Genomic DNA, 18654 nt, shown 5'->3' on the forward strand with positions numbered 1-18654 from the left:
AGGTGGAATAATTAGCCTCAATAAATCAATTAAATCAATTTGCACAGTCGCACTCTGTAAAAAGTGCCGTAGGCTAATATTTTCACATTCTAACATGTTGGCAGATATCTGTGGTGGATTCATCGTTGTCTGCTCTCATTGTTAAAGAGAGTCGGTGTATGTTCAGGTGTGGCGCAGCGTCAGGCACCTTGCCATTCCATCTTGACGCACCCATGACAATATAAATGCGCAGCCTTGACGTCGACGCACGGGTATAAGAGAGCAGCCGGGGGATCTTGGAGAGTACAAGAGGTGTAGACACAGCTAGAGCGCACTGACATAGCTGACTGCGGCTGAGGGGCCACCTTCTCCTCTATCTGGATAGAAAACCGAGGCGCATTCTCAACTCTTTTACACAGAAGCAATCCTCTTCTGGACTTTTTTTTTTTTCTTTTTGAAAGTCTTTCAAACTATTTGTCCCACTCCAATCGGACCCGTTTTCCTCACTCCTGATAATTAAGTTGACATTATTGTGTGAGCAAGTTTTCAGCACCACGGACAGTGTGTGAACAGCGCAGCAGCATGGAGCCATACACGGTCTCCGGAGCTCAGCTCTCCCTGTCCGACCTTTACTCTGTCATCCCCTTCAATGTCACCTTCCCGGACGAGGATAGCGTTTTGATGGGCGACAGGTTCCAGAATTACACCGAGCAGCAGAGTCCCGTGAGGAGCACCGGGGGTATAGTCATAGCCATATCCATCACGGCTCTCTACTCCGTCATTTGCGTGGTGGGACTTCTGGGCAACATCCTTGTCATGTACGGGGTGGTCAGGTAAACACTGCTTCTTTTTTTTCCCTTTGTTTTTTAAAAATAATTGCCTACCGTCATTTTATTAAGTATGTTACTGGTTTAAATGGTACAATGAGAGCCCAAACCTGCAATGACCGACCCCTTGGAGTCGAGGATTGAGTCAGTTTCAGCAATCATGATACTTTCGGGGGAATTTAAGACATTCTTTGAGCATTGTGATACAAAGGCTGAATATTTGCTTTTTGAGTCCTTTCATAAAAGTAGAAAAATAGTCTCAGAAAACAAATGTTTTATTTTGAAACCGTTTAATGTTTCTGATACTGCTGGAAAAATACGATTTTTTATGATGTTGTGTTGGGAAATGTAAGAATTAATAACATGATAAAACAGTTTTAAAAATATATATATTGTTTTAATTATACATTTGCCTCATCTTCATTAGACAACTTCTTTTTTTCTTTTTTTTGAAACATTAATCTAGTCTCTCGGTCTCTACATGTGTGTGGACAGGCGGAGTGTGTGCATGTGTGCTTGCATTTGTGGGTGAATAAGGTCCGTGTCTGCACACAGCACAAGATTGTTCTTTCATTATTTCTGCATGGAGCACCCGCATGTGCAAGTTTTATGGTGGTGAATAGGGGAGGTAAGGCAGTTGAACCTCTAATCTCAGTTGCAGCTTCTCAATTTTGTCTGACTCAGCTACGCCTCAGGCAGAGAGGTCTGTTCAAGCAGATACTCCATTACCTCATACAGATCTATGGAGCATCAGCTGTACTGACACTAACCTGGTTTGATGATATTGCAAAATCTGGCAGAGAGGAAATCCTGCAGTCAGAGTATACTAAGAAAGAGGTGTAGTTTGGTCTTTATTTAGCCTTTTTTAGAGTTGGCTGCGATGAAGTGTTTGATAAACCCATTGTTTATATTTAACATATTTAGTTTTAAGGTTAAAGCTTGATAGGCAGTGGTTTCAAACTCTTAATATGTGGTCTAAGCACTTAAAGAGCTGTAATTTTTCAAGAGGAGATTGCTTGTGTCCATTAGGGAATGTCTGCTTTATAATCAGCAATCCGAGGTCACAGTTTCCCCTTCCCTCTGTGCTCTAAAAGCAATATAATAAAGCCTACACCCACTTTGTTACTAGATACAAGTACCCTGTCATTTTCTCAGACCCCTCCTAGCCCTAACATGTACGCTTGTCACGAATAAAACAGCTTATATCTTCTGCAGCCTGGGTATTTGCTCGCCCTCACTTGTCACATTAATTACCTATAATCTTAAATGTTCCCTGTATGTGTTCCTCCTATATCTACAGCAGCTTTAATTGCTCTAAGATTGGAAACACGGTAGAAAGAATTTAATATGCCCTTACTTCAGCAAAGAAGACTAACATGATCAGACAAGGCCAGGTTATGGTCATTTTTCAGTCCACAAACATGACATGACTGACTAAAATGTATAGAAATGCATACATTTTCTAAATGATTGTTGGGATTATACAGTGATGAGGTAAAAAAAAACAGCATCAGAGGGAGTATAGAAAGAGAGGAAAAGAAAGTTGAATATCAGAAAAGCAAGATATTTTCTGCAAGTGGCAATCTTTGGGTATTAAACTAACAAAAATTCATAAATATGTATGACCGTGCCCATTGCTTCCATTCAGGAGTGAAAATAATGGGCAATACAAGCCACATAGAACAGAAAGAAAGAGGCAGTGAGGGAGGTAAGAGGGAGACAAAGAGGAGATGGATGAGAGAGGCAGTGAATCAAATTGTGTGCAGCACTTCGTTGGCATTTCTGTTTCTGTGAGTGAGAAGACCCATCATTGATGCGAGACACCCCATGAGACAGAGCCATAGAGAAGGTGAGCGCATAAAGCATCCCGGTCAGAATGTATTATCTCCTGAGGAACATCTGTAAACTCTGAAGGGAGCCAGCTGAGAAAAATACAGCCAAACTTAGACACAGATATAGTGATGTAATAAATAAAAATGAAAAGTTGGGCAAACACTGAGCTCCACATGATACTCATTTTTCTCCCATGAGTTTCTTAAACTTTCTATGATGCATATTATAGATTTATTCACAATGGTTTAAATAAAAAAATTAAAACAAAAAATATTGTTCTCATGGTTGCAATGATGACAATGTCTCAGGAAAAGATAAACACAAACACACAGCTGAATCTTTAACATTTTAGTACTTTACTGTGGTGAAAGCCTTAAACGATCTTGTCACAATTCTCAAGTACCTTTTAACTACCTTTAAATACTACCCTCGCTTAAGCAATGAGAATACACTCTACAGCTTGAACCAGCCGACATTGTATCTGCCTAGGCTAAACTGCAATTGCTGGCTCCACTGGCTTGATTGGCAACTTAATTGGGCGACTGTGGCTCAGAAGGTATAACAGGTCATCCACTAATCACAGGGTTGACGGTTCATTGGGTATGACAATGTACCCCAGATTGTTCCCAATGGGAGGTCTGTAGCCTGTATCTTAACTTGCTGATATAGGTTTGTGAGTGTGTGTGTGAGTGTGTGTGTGAATGGGTGAATGATAGCAAAAAACTGTAAAGCAATTTAGATAAAAGTGTAACCATTTACTTCTGAATATAATCATACCACCATAACCGTTTAGTCACTAGCCAACACCTCTGGTATGAGTTTTATGGATCATGTGCCTTGACCTGTCCTGTTAGAGGAAAAACTATGAACTATGGTTTTACTATGAAGTTGTGTGAATGTAAGAGTGAAGGCAAGTCTACACAGACATCAGGTGGACACCCTCTCAATAATGCTGAGTAATGAGTTGGGCTAATGACATAAAGATCCATTATACGAGAACCGCCCTCCTGTTGACCTGTTTAATCAAACAAACCAATCAATCTTCTTCAGCTTCAGACACCTCCATCAGCTGAAAACATGCTTGTTAACAAGCCAACCAACTAACAACATATTAAGCTAGCTAGCACATTGTTATCACTGGCAGCAATGCAGTCAAACCAACCAAATAAGTCTCTTTAGCATTGCTGCTAAGTCTCACGCATTGATCATGAGACATAAATCATACACACTTCACATGCTCTCATTCAACATTTTCTGATAGCAAAGACACTGAGAGCGCACATACAGAGAAGACAGAGCAGCACAGCAGCAGCATTGTTCAGCAGTAACTTATTCTTATTTATATTGTAATGTATTCCCATGTATGCTGTTCAGAGTATTCTCAGTCAGCTCTTCTGGCAGCAGTAAGGTATCTCCCGTATTCTCTTGTGCCATGCGCATGCAGGCAGGAAAGGTGAAGTTACTATGGTTACAGGGATGCTCTCTGTAGCATTGACACTTTCTTGTGATTCCAAATAATAAAACATTGTTAATCAGGTTTAATTTTCCAAATTGCCCTCGTTGACCTTGTCCCACCAACATTTTAGGCAACATAATGGTTTTAGAAAATTAATTTCAAATATGAAAAAGCCATTCTCTAATAATCATTTTCTGTCCTGTTCCACCCTATTAAATACTATTCTTTATGCATTCTTGGTTTTCCTCAATATAACTAATCTAGACTAGCGCAGGTGTTTGTGTCTTGACTTAAGAGGTTAGTCAAAGATGGTGTAGAAATATGTAAGGACCCCAGACTCCCTGCCAATTATGTATCTTTCCAAGTTTGCTCCCCCCCATTTTAAAATGTAATCAGACAACCATGGTTGAAGTTCTATCTCACACAGTCACATGTATGTTTTCCTCAACATCTCAACATCTGTCTGCTGGGATTTCCCACAAGTGATGACCATCGGAGTGGGTCATGACGGGCTAACGCTGCTACTGTGGGATGTTGGACACTGGGCTCCACATGCATTCTGATATGCACATCCTGATCGGCTGCCTACATTTATTCAAAGTTCAGTGGGCGAATCAGTGTGCGTGATTTAAAGACATGGACCCCTCCACTATCAGTGCATTCACTCTTAGACATCAATCCCCTCTTTCAGACCAAAACCAAATAAATATGTTTTTTTAAATCTCAGGTCAAATGACACACGAAAGGGAACCCAGTTAGCTGTTTTTATATGAAATCCTACTTAAAGATGGTTCTTAAACAGCGGAGACAAATTCATCAAGGTCTTTAACTCACCTGATCTGATGAATGACAGCTGATTATGAGAAGAGGTGTTCATCGGGGTTGCAATTAAGTCTGACTTTGCACTTGCTGTTGAGTTGGATCAATGTGCTGCTCCTGGCTTCTCCCTGCTAGATGGAGAACATCTCTATTATATGCTGCTCACTTTGTTCTACTGTCTCATACTGAACAAGGACTACAGCAACAGCTGTAAAAAAAAAAAAAAAAAAAAAAAAAGCCTTACCTTGGTATAACAGGAACAGCATCAGGGAGTTTCAACATGGCAGTTAATGTACTAAACAGAAAAGGTTCAAGAGCTCAAAATCCAATCAAGAGAACATTTTATAATTTCCAAATTCCAAATAAAATCTTACTTGAAATGTTGATAGTGTCATTCTACCCATTACGCTGTATGGTAGTGTAATATGTGGTCCACTCCGTCATCATAGCTGTTGGTTGGTATTGGGACAAACATCCAGCAGTATCTTCACACACAGAATTCTGCAGATATATTTTACACCAAATGCATGTAGGGCAGAAACAGACAGATAACTACTAATAATTAAATACTCTGAATGCACTCAAATGTTTTAATCACTTTAAAGCTAGCCCCCTAGATACCCTCCATTATGAAGCCCTCCCACACATGCACACAAACACACACACACAAACACAAATACATGCATAGGATATACTGTGTATATATCTGTTCTTATCTGTATATAAATATTGATGTATTATATAAATCTTAATGTTGTGTCAATGTTTTTGTACTGTCCAAATATTTGGACAAATTGTATTTTAATGCTTTGGCAACATTGTTCTTGAAAAACCTTGCCAATAAAGCTCATTTAATTGAACTGAATTTAAAAAACAAAACTGAATGAAAAAAACTAACCTACATACCATTAAAACATTTTCTTGAAAAATTACAAAGGATTGCCAAAATGTTTTAATGTTCTGTCGAATAAATGTTTATTCAGATATCTTAATGTGTTGACTTGTTTGCCTGCCACATCAGGCAGCATACAGTGTATGTAGGTATTCACCCCCTTGGATGTTTTCCCCTTTTATTGATTTTATAAATTGAATCATGGTCAATATAATTTGGCTTTTTAAAAAAACATAAAAAAACAAAAAAACAACTCTGTCAATGTTGAAAACAGAATTTTACAAATTAATGTCAATTAATTGCTGCATGGTGGGGATGGTGTGTTTGTGGTGATGTGCAGTGTTTCGTGTCCGCTAAACATAGTGTCTAGTCTGATGCCAAAAAGGTCAATTTTGGTCTCATCAGACCAAAGAACCTTCTTCTAGTTGACCTTAGAGTCTCCCACATGCCTTTGAGTGAACTCTAGTTGAGATTTACTATAAGCTTTCTTCAACAGTGGTTTTCTCTTTGCCACTCTCCCATAAAGCAACAGTTGTTGTATGCAGAGTCTCTCCAATCTCAGCTGCTGAAGCTTTTAACTGCTTCAGACTAGTCACAGGTGTGTTGGTGGCCTCCCTCACCAGTCTTCTTCTTGCACGGTCAATCAGTTTGTGATAACGGCCTGCTCTAGGCAGATTTACACGTGCCATATTCCTTCCATTTCTTAATGATGGATTTAACTCAACTCCAGGGGATGTTCAGTGACTTGGAATTATGTTTGTATCCATCCCCTCACTTCTACTTTTCAATAACCATTTCTTGGAGTGTTATTTGTCTTCATGGTGTAAGTGTAGCAGGAATACTGATGAACCAGTGACTGGACTTTAATACTTTTTATAGGCACTGTACAGTACCAGTCAAATGTTTGGACTGTGGAATGTGAAGGTGTGTCCAAACTTTTGCCTGGCACTGTGTATATATAAGCTGCCTGATGCCTGACTTTTGCTATACCGTATATATATACAGTATATAGCAAAAGTCATTAAATTCAGTTATTTGCCTCCACTTATATTAGTAGATAGAAACACTCAAATGCACACAGACCCTATTGAGAGCAGAGTCTGCATGGATGCTCACATCAGTGTGGATGGGCAGTGGGCTGCTGTAGCCTTGAGAGCCCACGGTCTTATTGCTGATGGAGAGGCTGACAGTGACAACTCTGGAGATGGACCACTCTGTTACGCAAGATAGGTCAGCAGTACGAGGCTTCTCTTATCTTTCAGTGATCCTCTCCTCCACCTCCCCTATGCTCCTATATTCCTGTCACCATACCTGTTAGATAACAACTGGCTCATGCAATTTATTATCAAGTGGCCTCCATTTGAAATCAGTTTGACGTGCGGCTAGAGGAAGGCTAAATTATCTTGTGTGAAAGTGGGTTATTTTCCAGGCTGTTTGTTCTGGATTAATACTCACTTTTTTCGGAGAAAGCAGTAGAAATTGAATTTTAAGAAGTCATATTCTGGTAAAGACAAAAGATGAAGTTAAATCATGAGTCAACATAGCTTCAGGGGGGAAAAATGACAGGGGATGGAAATTTGGCTGAAAATATCGTAGCTTGTTGCCAGTTGGAGCATGACTGTGTGTGTGTGTGTGTGTGTGTGAGAGAGAGTGAGAGAGAGTGAGAGAGAGAGTGAGAGAGAGAGAGAGAGAGAGAGAGAGAGAGAGAGAGAGAGAGAGAGAGAGAGAGAGAGAGAGAGAGAGAGAGAGAGAGAGAGAGAGAGAGAGAGAGAGAGAGAGAGAGAGAGATATGCCAGAGATGTCAGTCTGTTTATTTCCTGAGCAGAGTCAACATGGCCACTGTGTCTCACTGCATGTCTTCCATCTCACCCAGCACCATATATTTCAGTGGGTGTGTGTCAATGTGTGTATGGCCTTCAGCCCTGCAAACACAGGAGTGTCGACCTTGACTTTTGCATCAGTGAAATTATTTAGTCACACTAGGCGTTACTGCAACCAGCATAGAGATAGAGCACCAAAAAAAAAAATACAGATGCTAATTCTCTGTAGAGGAAGGCAGATCTGTGTGGAGGATGGTATGGTGGTGCAGGGGTTAATGGTGTCATGTCACAACAAGATGAGTCTTTCATTCTTGATTCCTGTCGCTACCCCGATACAATTGCATTTCTTCCATGCATACATATAATTAAAACTATTACAAACACTCAACAGCAACATCTATTTCCAGAATCCAGTACAATGGAGGTGAATGTATGTTTCACAGGGTTAACTGTTTAAAATTTCTACTGAAGAAAGACTTCTGATGAAAATTGTTCACAATGACGTACGTGGTGATTTTCACCTCCACTGGGGATGGAGGTAAAAATCTTATGATGGATAGTCAGAAAACTGAACAAATAAAAGCATTTTACAATGCTGGGGACTGCCTCGACTGACACAGCCCTGCTTTATTAACTTATTGATTTATTATTTAACTATCTATTATGGATGTGTTCAGTTATACTTTTAAAATCATACTGGCTTTTGGCAGTTGGAGGACTCCATAGATCTGTGTATCTAGCTGGTTGAAGTATTGAGTATTTCTGCACTGTTGGCTGGTTAGCTGAGATTTACATATTGCTGAGCTTAAGGCATTGATTAATCACGAGCAGTGGCAACACTGATACTCTACACTAGCTGAACAATCGTATAATCTACAGTGACCAGAGGTCAGGATGGTCAATATGCAGTGAAGGTTATGTATCACTGTTTCTTCAGACCGTTTGTATAATGCAGTGTGTCCTTCGTCATGTGCTGCTTTGAGCCTTTCTTTCTCCTTCTCATAAAACACCAAAAGACATTTGTGAGGAAGGGATTGAACAGCCATGACAGCCTCACAGCAGGGAGTCCGTACTGTAAGGAAACAAAAAAGAGCAAGTGTGTGATTAAACCCTAAGAGTGCAACTGTGTCAAAGGAAAATGTGCTTCACTGTAACATGAAAAAGGGAATTAAATTTAAATGTTTTGACACATAATTACTTCTCCACGCCTACAGAAAGGAAGATGGGTGTTTAAAAGCTTTTCCCTTCCTCTGAATTATACCCCAGACAATTAACCATTCCCTAACCTCAGGACCAGCTATGTGATTGCAATGACAAATAGTGGAAATCAAAAAGTTTGTTTTCAAACATAAAACCTCTTCCTGCTTGGTGTGAAATTGATGTCTTAAGTGCAGAAAGATGTGTCTGGACTAGAAACTGCATTTTGTATTTGAATTTAAATTGTTCAACTTGAATAATTTCATTAAAATCTACCTAAATGTACTTAAATTACAAAATTAAAAAACTGAATTCAAATCACATAATTTAAATTTCTAAACTGCTTCTAAACCAAAAACTAAACAACATCGACACTCAAGATTACAGGCCTCCGTGGTATTTTCCTCAGGTAAATACTGCTATTTATATGTCTTTGTCACATCATTTTAACTTAGTATTCATGCATAAACTCTCTAAACCGTTAGCACACAGTTTAAAGTTTGTCTTTACAGGCACAATTGTGACAAGTGACCTACAGAACCAGTGAAGTAGAAAGCATTTGTTGTGAAGAGATACAGATGTAACGTATAACTGTTGTGGGGTGTGGGGGTGGATGTAAAACACTACTTGTATCTACTGTAGTAAAGAAAAAATAGTATAGTGACTACTGTAGCCACCCCATGTATTGACCAGTAACACTTACCATAATGAGGCAGGAATATGCATGGAATTGACTGGTATTACTGATTTTTTAAATTAAAGTGCTCAAGTACTTTAAAAAACTTGCTCAGTAAGTAGTGTCTTGTCTTGCTTACAGAGTCACTATTTACTACTTGCAGTAGAGGATTACTAGCAAAACCCACATTTACATTTTCATGTGAATGTTACATTGACCACGTTTTGCAACCCTTCTATATGCATGAAACCCAAATAAATTCTTCATAAAACATTTGTGTACCAAAAACCTCCCTAAAAATAAAGCTAGTGAAATAGGCTATAACTTGGGTAAAGTGTAAATTGGTTATATATAATGCACAAAGTAGTAAAGCCATAGCTTTTATGTAAAAAGTCCAGGTCATGTCTTCTATCAGGGTAAAGGATTTCTTGTATACTGAAGTGGTGGATCACGGTCAAGGTGATTACAGTATGACAACAGGAAACCAAAAAGACAGAACACTATTTTTAATCCCATAAAGTGACTAGTAAAGTGACCAGTCCATTGTAATTGTGCAATTCCTCTATGTATTTATTTCTACATGATCCAACCAAAGTTATTGACATTAAAATATTAGGATCACTCCCAGTGTTGCTGTAGCCTGACAAAAGTGTTGTAACATTCAGAAAGTTAATGTAGTATGTTTATATTTGTATTCATAGTAAATCTACATATTATTCTGAGCAATGAAAATAATATTCATATTCTGTGCCTCAGTGACTGTTGTCGATAATTGCACCTACCACGCTCTTTATGTAGAACCACGGGATTAAACAGTGGAAGGTATCAGTGGCGATGGCTCCGCTTCACCACATCACTGAAGACTGTTCTAGATACAAGGACTGCCACTGAGCCTGAAATAACACAACAAAAAAGTTTCATACACTGGATTAGACTGCATTAGTTTCGGTGAACGAACTGGTGACTGATATACACACAAACTTGTAGAGAAGGGTGTAAGTGCGTCACATAGAAAAGCAAAAAGCAAATTTTGTGCTAATAAACAGACACATTGTGCACACACACACACACATAAAATTGCTAATGCCAACGAACATAATGTACAAATATAGTGTGTTCATTTAAGAAAAAGCTTGAATGAAAAAGGTCTTTAGTTTGCTTTTAAAAGAATAGTGTTGGAACAAGTCTTATTTCCACAGACAAACTCTTCTACTCCTTAGGTCCATATATACTGAATGCCATCTCACTAGACTTTTTAAGTGCTCTCAGCACAGGGAGGGGATTTCCACCTTGTTACCAGAGAGATTTGCTGAGGTTATAAACTGACAGTATGTCTGAGATGTACTGTGGAGCCAGACAAGCAAGTGCTTTGTAAACCAAAAGGAAGAGTTTGAGTTGTATTCTGAAAACAGCTGGTAGCCAGTGAAGGTTCTGAAGGACTGGTATTTTTTGTCCTGGTTAGAACTTGTGAAGCTTATGGATAAGTTGTTATCTATTGATTATTTTGTTTGTGAGACCAATAAACAGAAAGATGTAATAATCCAGTTGGCTCATGACAAATGCATGGATGAGGTCCTTTGTGTCAAATTGAGAAAGAAAACCTCTGACTCTCTGATTTGAGTAACTCATAATAGGTCTGTCAACCCTGTCAAAGCTGGGACTAAGTCTGCAGGGTTATAGGGAGCATCTGGCCATCCCCTTCCTCCTCCTCTTCCTCAAGATCCAGATGAGGTCTTTTTATTGGTGTGGATGTAAGAAAGGCCTGAGGAGCTGCATAGGAAACATTGGATATGCCAACACTGAAGTCTTTGCAGAACAGAGTAGCCTGGACAGCTATGAAGGAATTATATTTTTAATTAATTTTTTTAATAAGAAAATACATAGCAATATTACATTATTAATGGCTGAAACAGCTAACTGATAAAACTTTAGCAAAAGTAGTCATAATATATCAGGCTACAAATGATAGACTACAAAAAAAGAGAGAGAGAGAAAGGATGTAGCCACTGTGATGTCAGCCATTGGTTTGTGGACTCTGGTTTTGAAGCCTCAAGTTTTGGCATTTTGACCGTCGCCATCTTGTATTTTGGAGCCAGAAGTAACCATATTTGGACAAGAGGGTGGAACTAACCCTAACATTAGCTGCTGGCCTGGATAGCACAGTGCATTTACAGGCTATGGTTAATTGTGATCAAGCTAATACTAATGCTGATTATAAAGACTTAAAAAGCTGTTAAAACGTTAGCAGTTTGGTGCCAATTAAAGGAAGAAAGGAATCAAAGGAATTCCTGCAGTTTAACCATTTGTTGTTTGTGTACCACTGGTCTATCACGTTAATTAATCACCATCTCAGACGATGGGAGTACATGAAGATTTTTGTGTTGTTTCTTGGAGCCATCAACAGATAAATTCACATGCTTTGTCATACCTTTGACATCTTTGTATTATTGGAGTTAGGAAGGAAATGGACAAAACCATAGATGCTGAGTGGCCGAAAAGGAGTTCTGCAAATTTGCTCTTGATTGTTCTTCCTCAACGCTAAATAAAATTAAATTGCAAGAACTGAATTTTAATTGTTAGAACTGAATTTGGAAGTATATAGAGTTGAATTTCAGTGAGGATCAAATACAACTGCAAAGCAACTGAATTCATTTACATAGCACATTCAGTTTCAAGTTTATTGGAATTCATTTCCAAACAAATACATTTCAAATCTTGCTATTCAGACTCAGTTTCTCAATGCAATTGCTAAAGTTGAACAAATTCAAATATAAATGATTCACATTTAGTGTCTAGTGATGCCCACGTCTTGTCATGTGCTTTGTACATGCTGCAAGGACTGCACACATTACAGCCCACTCTTGTACATGAATGAATGAATCTTGCCTTTAGACATGTCTGTCTAATTTATGCCACACTACCATCTTTTTTGATGGTATTTTGATGATACTGTATCGACCTTTTTTCTTTCTCATTCACTTTTACCTTTGACTTGTAGTACCTGTACATGTAGTGTGTACAAACTTGAAATTTGAAGAGTTACATAATTTCCAAGCCCCACATGGTTATAATATACCATACTGGGTGGCACAATATCTAGGTCCACTCACCCCAGCACTTGTGTCCTCAAGGGAGGAAGGGAGTGCAGTTTTGCTATATAAAGGAATATACTGTGTGTGGAAAGATCTTGTCGACTTGGATTAGGAACTGGGAGAGCGATTTCTTTTGAATGACGGTTCAAAATGAAAGGGACTCTGACAATAAACATAATCCTCCCCCCATGTCAAATGCCAGGCTTTAGGTACTGAATCAAAGACTTCAAACAGATGGAGATGTAAAACTAATCGAAAAGCAGTTCTTAATAGAGTTTCGAGATTGAGTCTCATAAAATGGCTGCGATCCGAAACTCCAACTGGTGATCTTCTTTTTATTATGACTGATGCCATTTTACGTCAAAGCCTATCTCTTCTCTAAGGAAGATGTGGTTTTCCAAGGGTTCAAAACATTACATTAATAACGTGCTTACTTCACAGAGCCCTTACATAACTTTCAAAAGCGCACTGCACTCCTATGCTTTAAATGGAACCTAATAAAGACATTGGATTAGGGATGATCAAACATAGAAGGGAATGTTCTTTTCGTCTTGATTGAGAAAAAAAATGTAACAGAAAGATGTTGTTGTCCTTACACCAAAAAGACTTTGACTTTTAATAGCAGGATAAACACGTGTGTACTACCCAATAACATTAATTATGGCTCAGCTCCATTTAATTGTCCAAGGCTGTGTCTCAAATGACTACCTACACACTAGAGTACAGTGCATTTTATTTGAGTGCCCATATTTTGAGTGTGTAAATTAATCAACTGTTTAGTTCCCTCAAAAATTTCACAAAGGAATGAAAGAAATAGTGTTGATAGAATGAACTGTTAACAATCCCACAATGAGAAGATGCAAAAAACAAACAAACATTGTCCTACTGCTGACAGTGCAAATGTAAAACAACCATAGTAGGGAAGTGTCCAAAATCACCATTGATTAGCTATTGAATGTCAGTACGTATTGACTAAGGAATTAGTTGAGTAAGGGGTGGATTTCAGACACGGCCAATGTACGTCAATGAACCAGCATGTACAATTGAGTCATAAAGAGGAGTTGCTAATTCGGGAAGGGTTTTTCCTCAATCTTTTACATTACTCCACGCAGAAACACAGGATTCTTCATGGTAATTCAACTATCCTATGTTTATTATGACCCCAAGATTGAATTATTTCAATTTTGTTTTTGAGAAATTGTGTGTAATACGTTACGTCGGCATGGTGGATAGGTCTAAATACCAGTGTACCCATAATCAGTGGCTGCCGATGCTGTGAAGAAGAATCCAGTCAAAGGGTCATCAGGGTTACGTAGTCAGAGCTCACATGTACACATGCTTGTATCACCTTAGGTTTGCTCCTCCCACTTCACAACTCTATAGCAGCTCCCTGAAACTGGAACACCTGAATGGAATGCAGCCATTGTGTAATTTATTATACCTATATTACAGCTCTGTTTAAATGTATACATTTGAGCTAGTTTCTCCTTTAGCTGAACAGAAAAGACACCTAGTGCACTGATGATCATTTAAAGACTATCGCTGGAGCTGGCAGCAAGTAATGGAACGACTTATCTAATTATATTTTCTGATTCAGCTGAAGCCTATGTTCACATCTAAGTGATTGATTCGTTCAGAGAAAAATTCCCACAGAGTTCAGTCACTTATTATTATCAGTGGAACCAACTCTCAAAAGTGTCATCTGATGTCATCATCAATTTAACTCTAGACAATCTGATTTCCAGCTCAGATAGCCTACTTTTGAGACAACTGGAAAACAGAAAGAAAACTTTATCACACAAGAGTAGCAATAGAGAGCAGAGAGAAGACAACACATTGCAGCCATCAGAAGGTTGCAGTGAAAGTCTGTAACTTTAAATGACTGAAAAAGTAATTATATTACTGTAATGCATTATAAAGTAGCCTAACACATTACTGCCCAACACAGGTTGATGAAAAGCACAGATGATGTGGCTGTGTATTAGGATCAGAGCAAATATAAACAACCTGTAACTGATGTTCACATTGTCAAGTCATCAGTTGCAAGTAAGTGGATTTACGATGCTATCATCACTCTTCTTGTTGGGGATTTTACTTCTATGACTCTTCAAGTATTTGCAGTTAAAGACATTCAGTCATTGATTTATGTCTAGTCCTTAATCTGATAAACTGGTTTAGGACCAGTGCTAATGCTGAATTAGATGCTGCAGTGCTTCTTCATTATCTCCTAATTGTGATGGTTACAAATGAAAATAAGAGCTCAGTATTTGTGTGTGCTGGGTTTGGCTACCTTGCTGCAAAATGCATCCCCCTCTTATCAGTACCACCAAGACCTCGGGGTTATTGTCTACTGCCGGCATGGAAAATGACCAGAAGGAATATCAATACACATAACTATTTTGACATTGGGGTTATTTGTATTTTAATGGACCAAAACAAGAGATTGCATTACTAATATGAACGTTATTTCCCTTTTTTCCTATTAAAACGTCACATACTGTATATTTACTGTACTGCAACCAATTGTCATTAATTTCTTAATTCTTTATCAATCAAAAATACAAAGTAAAAGAAAATATATCATCATAATATATTCAAACAGCATTGTAATACACAGTATGTATTAAACATTATACCTTAATGAAATGGTAACTTATGCTTGCTGTTTTTGCCCTTGGGGCAATCTGCTGTGCCTATACATTGAATTGTATTAAATACAATACAATTTACATGCACAGAAAATCCTGCTATCTCCTAGAAAATTCAATCCGATGAAAATGTATATATCAATACATCTTGCAAGGTTTCTGATGAGAGAAGCAAATTTGAAAATAAGCCTTTTGCCCCAAAGGAGAATTTCTGACCTTTACACCAAGTTTTAAAGTCACTACTACTGACTTAAGTTTTGTTTTGAAGAAATGTAATTCATGTTTTAAAAAGGGTAGACAAAAAAAGCTCATGCTTCATATATATGAACCTTGAATTAAAAGCAGAAGTATTTTCTTTTCATAACTCTCTAGTGCAATCTCTGCAAGTAGGCTGCTTGATCTGAAGCCAACAAGCCAATTGTAAGCATTATCTCAAATCACTCATTTAGAAAAGAAAAACCTAAGCTATGGAGAATTAGCATTAGACGTTCACAGCTCTACATTTAAAGCATGAGGGAATTAATTCCTCATCTAAGCCATAAAAACATACTCCACCGTGAAATCCCCATAACAGAGACTCCAATACCCTGCTGCTCTCATTACTACTGCTGCTTATTACAAACACGTTTTCTCTGCTTTGTGACCACAACCAGATATACCAAGATGAAGACGGCCACAAACATCTACATCTTTAACTTGGCTCTCGCCGATGCCTTGGCCACCAGCACGCTGCCCTTCCAAAGTGCCAAATACCTCATGAATACCTGGCCATTTGGGGAAGTATTGTGCAAGCTCATTATTGCCATTGACTACTACAACATGTTCACAAGCATTTTCACCCTCACCATGATGAGTGTGGACCGCTACATCGCTGTGTGCCATCCAGTCCGAGCACTCGAGTTTCGGACACCAGTCAAGGCGAAGTTGATCAATGTACTCATCTGGGTACTGTCCTCAGCGATTGGAGTGCCCATTATGATCATGGCGGTGACCAAAGTGACGGATAATGGTGAGATAGTAGTTAATGTTTTCTTCCACTATTTTATCTTATACTGTTATTTAAAGTCTTCATGGCTAATACAAGCATGAACCATTTCCAAGAATTGGGTGACCCTCACAGAGTTGGATCTGTATGGGTCCTTGCCATTGTGCTGGAGAACAGGCGCAATTCACGGAAGAAAAGACCCCTCAGCAGCTTTGATCCTCTTAATTTGCATTTATTAGGCCAAGCTTCCGGTCCTTAAGACCTTCATCAGAGCTTACATGGCACACAAAGGAAAAGCAAGTATAATGTTGATTATGAATACAGTCCCATCCATGACCTCAAATGATCCATTGTGGATTGTCAGCATGAGTAGAAAAGCCTTTGAAATATTTAGACCACTGAATCTGCAAACTCTCCATTGAAACCACTGAGTTCGATTAATAGTTCAGGGTAGTACCTGGGTTTTTTCCTACTCATCCAGAGTCCCAAACACTCACAGATGTTTTTCTTCTGTCTTTGTGAAAACTTGTTTTTGAATGTTTAGCCTAGATTATTTCAATGTATCAGTGTATTCATAGTAGTCAAATATTTGTAATGATTTTTTGAAGGAGAAAAACTTTGTATGTATTGGATAAATGACTCAGGGGGCCCATAATTTACAAGTGCCAACATGCACCAAAGCAGAAGGTAGGGCACCCGTTTTGTAGCAAAGTGAAATGTGGTGGTCAAAACGTCTGTGTAACATCACAACATAGAATTGCATTTTGTTATAGCAGAAGACAAAGCAAAAAAGTATTTCCCTAACCTTAACCAAGCGCTTTAGTTGCCTAACCTTAACCACACTTAAACCATAGTTTATATGCCATAACCACAGTCTTTCCCTGAACTTAGTCATACCACTGTTGCCATGCCAAGACTTTGTAGAAAGAAGTTGAAAAACATAACCAAGAGTAATCTGGGGTTTTGTGTAGGTCTGTTTTGGCATTAAGGTTGGAAAACCACAAAGCTACTGACAAAAGTCTGTACTCACATAGGATATATTCATGATAGTCCTCACTTTGCACAGCAGCATCAGCAATACTATTTAAGTTCTGAAGCATGCATTTTAAGCACATATTTCTCTGTAGTTTTATGATAACCCTACAAACCAGTCAGTCTGCTTGATAATATAACCTGAATTCTGTCTGATCCTACTTTGCTCCTTTTCTCAGGTAAAACCATGTGCATGCTGAAGTTCCCTGACCCTGACTGGTACTGGGACACTGTGACTAAGATCTGCGTCTTCATCTTTGCGTTTGTGGTTCCTGTGATGGTCATCACCATATGTTATGGCCTCATGATCCTGCGTCTCAGGAGTGTCCGCCTGCTCTCAGGCTCCAAGGAGAAAGATCGAAACATGCGGCGCATCACTCGAATGGTCCTGGTGATAGTAGCAGCCTTTATCATCTGTTGGACCCCGATTCACATCTTCATCATCGTGAAGACCATGGTAGAGATCAACACCAGGAATCCCTTTGTGATAGCCAGCTGGCACCTGTGCATCGCCTTGGGCTACACCAACAGCAGCCTCAACCCTGTCCTGTACGCATTTTTGGATGAGAACTTCAAGCGATGCTTCAGGGATTTCTGCCTTCCCTGCCGGCCCAGTGTAGAGCAGAACAGTTTGACCAGAGGCCGTAATACCACTAGGGAGCCGGTGTCCGTTTGCGCTCCAACAGAAGCAGGGAAAAAGCCGACATGACTAGGCATGGACTGGGTCCCTCACAGCTCTCGCTCGAGGAGGATCCAACAAGATTTGCAATCGGAGGTCACCCAAATCTCCACAACAGAGTTTTAAGACATCTTTGCAAGAAAAGTTAGTCTCAAAGAGAATAATTCGGCTCATTCCTTACAATTTGGCTGACATACTGGACGTTCAAAGGAATAGCTAAAGATAATGACAGACAAGTTTCATTCTGATCTCACTTTCTATTAAAGTTTTGATGAAGTGGAATCTCTTTGTCTCACAGGAAATGAGACGCATTACAAAGGCAATGACAGTAGTCGGGGTGGTAGTGATAGCCCAAAGAGTGTAGCAAATGTTGAAAAAGATTAACGAAATAGAAAAATCCCCTGCTCATTTATCTGCCTAAAGGACAAGAGCAAAGGACTATTTATTGATACAGAAAATGAGACACCTGAAGGTTTCGGTCTTGAGAGAGAGCATTTTAATAAAACAGACTGGCTGAGGGCTGAAACATTGTGCAACAAAAGACAAAAGCGTGAAACAAAGGCCTTGTCTAACTTTGTCATTTCTTCGAAGAAACACATGTATGTACAGCCAACAAAAGCAAATGAGATTTTGGCGATAAAGGATTATTTTAATGGAGAAATAATCAACATCAGAGAGGAAAATTTCATCTGTATCTTTATCAATACAAAACAAATGAG

General features: G+C 38.9%; 1 protein-coding gene across 1 annotated transcript; it reads left to right on the forward strand.

Annotated features, from left to right (window-relative positions):
- Positions 1-561: 561 nt before the first annotated feature.
- On the forward strand, positions 562-17965 carry oprd1a (opioid receptor, delta 1a). Its single transcript, XM_062435708.1, has 3 exons — positions 562-812; positions 15893-16248; positions 17436-17965. Exons 1-3 carry the CDS (start codon positions 562-564, stop codon positions 17963-17965), a joined length of 1137 nt encoding a protein of 378 aa, XP_062291692.1.
- The last annotated feature ends 689 nt before the right edge of the window (positions 17966-18654 follow it).

Source organism: Scomber scombrus, chromosome 16 (genome assembly GCF_963691925.1).
Source record: "Scomber scombrus chromosome 16, fScoSco1.1, whole genome shotgun sequence".
In the NCBI taxonomy this organism is placed as follows: domain Eukaryota; kingdom Metazoa; phylum Chordata; class Actinopteri; order Scombriformes; family Scombridae; genus Scomber; species Scomber scombrus.

Bases quoted from the DNA above. Each gene is read 5' to 3' on its own strand.
- oprd1a (XM_062435708.1), top strand. From the start codon at position 562: ATGGAGCCATACACGGTCTCCGGAGCTCAGCTCTCCCTGTCCGACCTT. The intron at 813-15,892 runs GTAAACACTGCT...GACCACAACCAG, and splicing joins GTCATGTACGGGGTGGTCAG to ATATACCAAGATGAAGACGG. The intron at 16,249-17,435 runs GTGAGATAGTAG...TCCTTTTCTCAG, and splicing joins GACCAAAGTGACGGATAATG to GTAAAACCATGTGCATGCTG.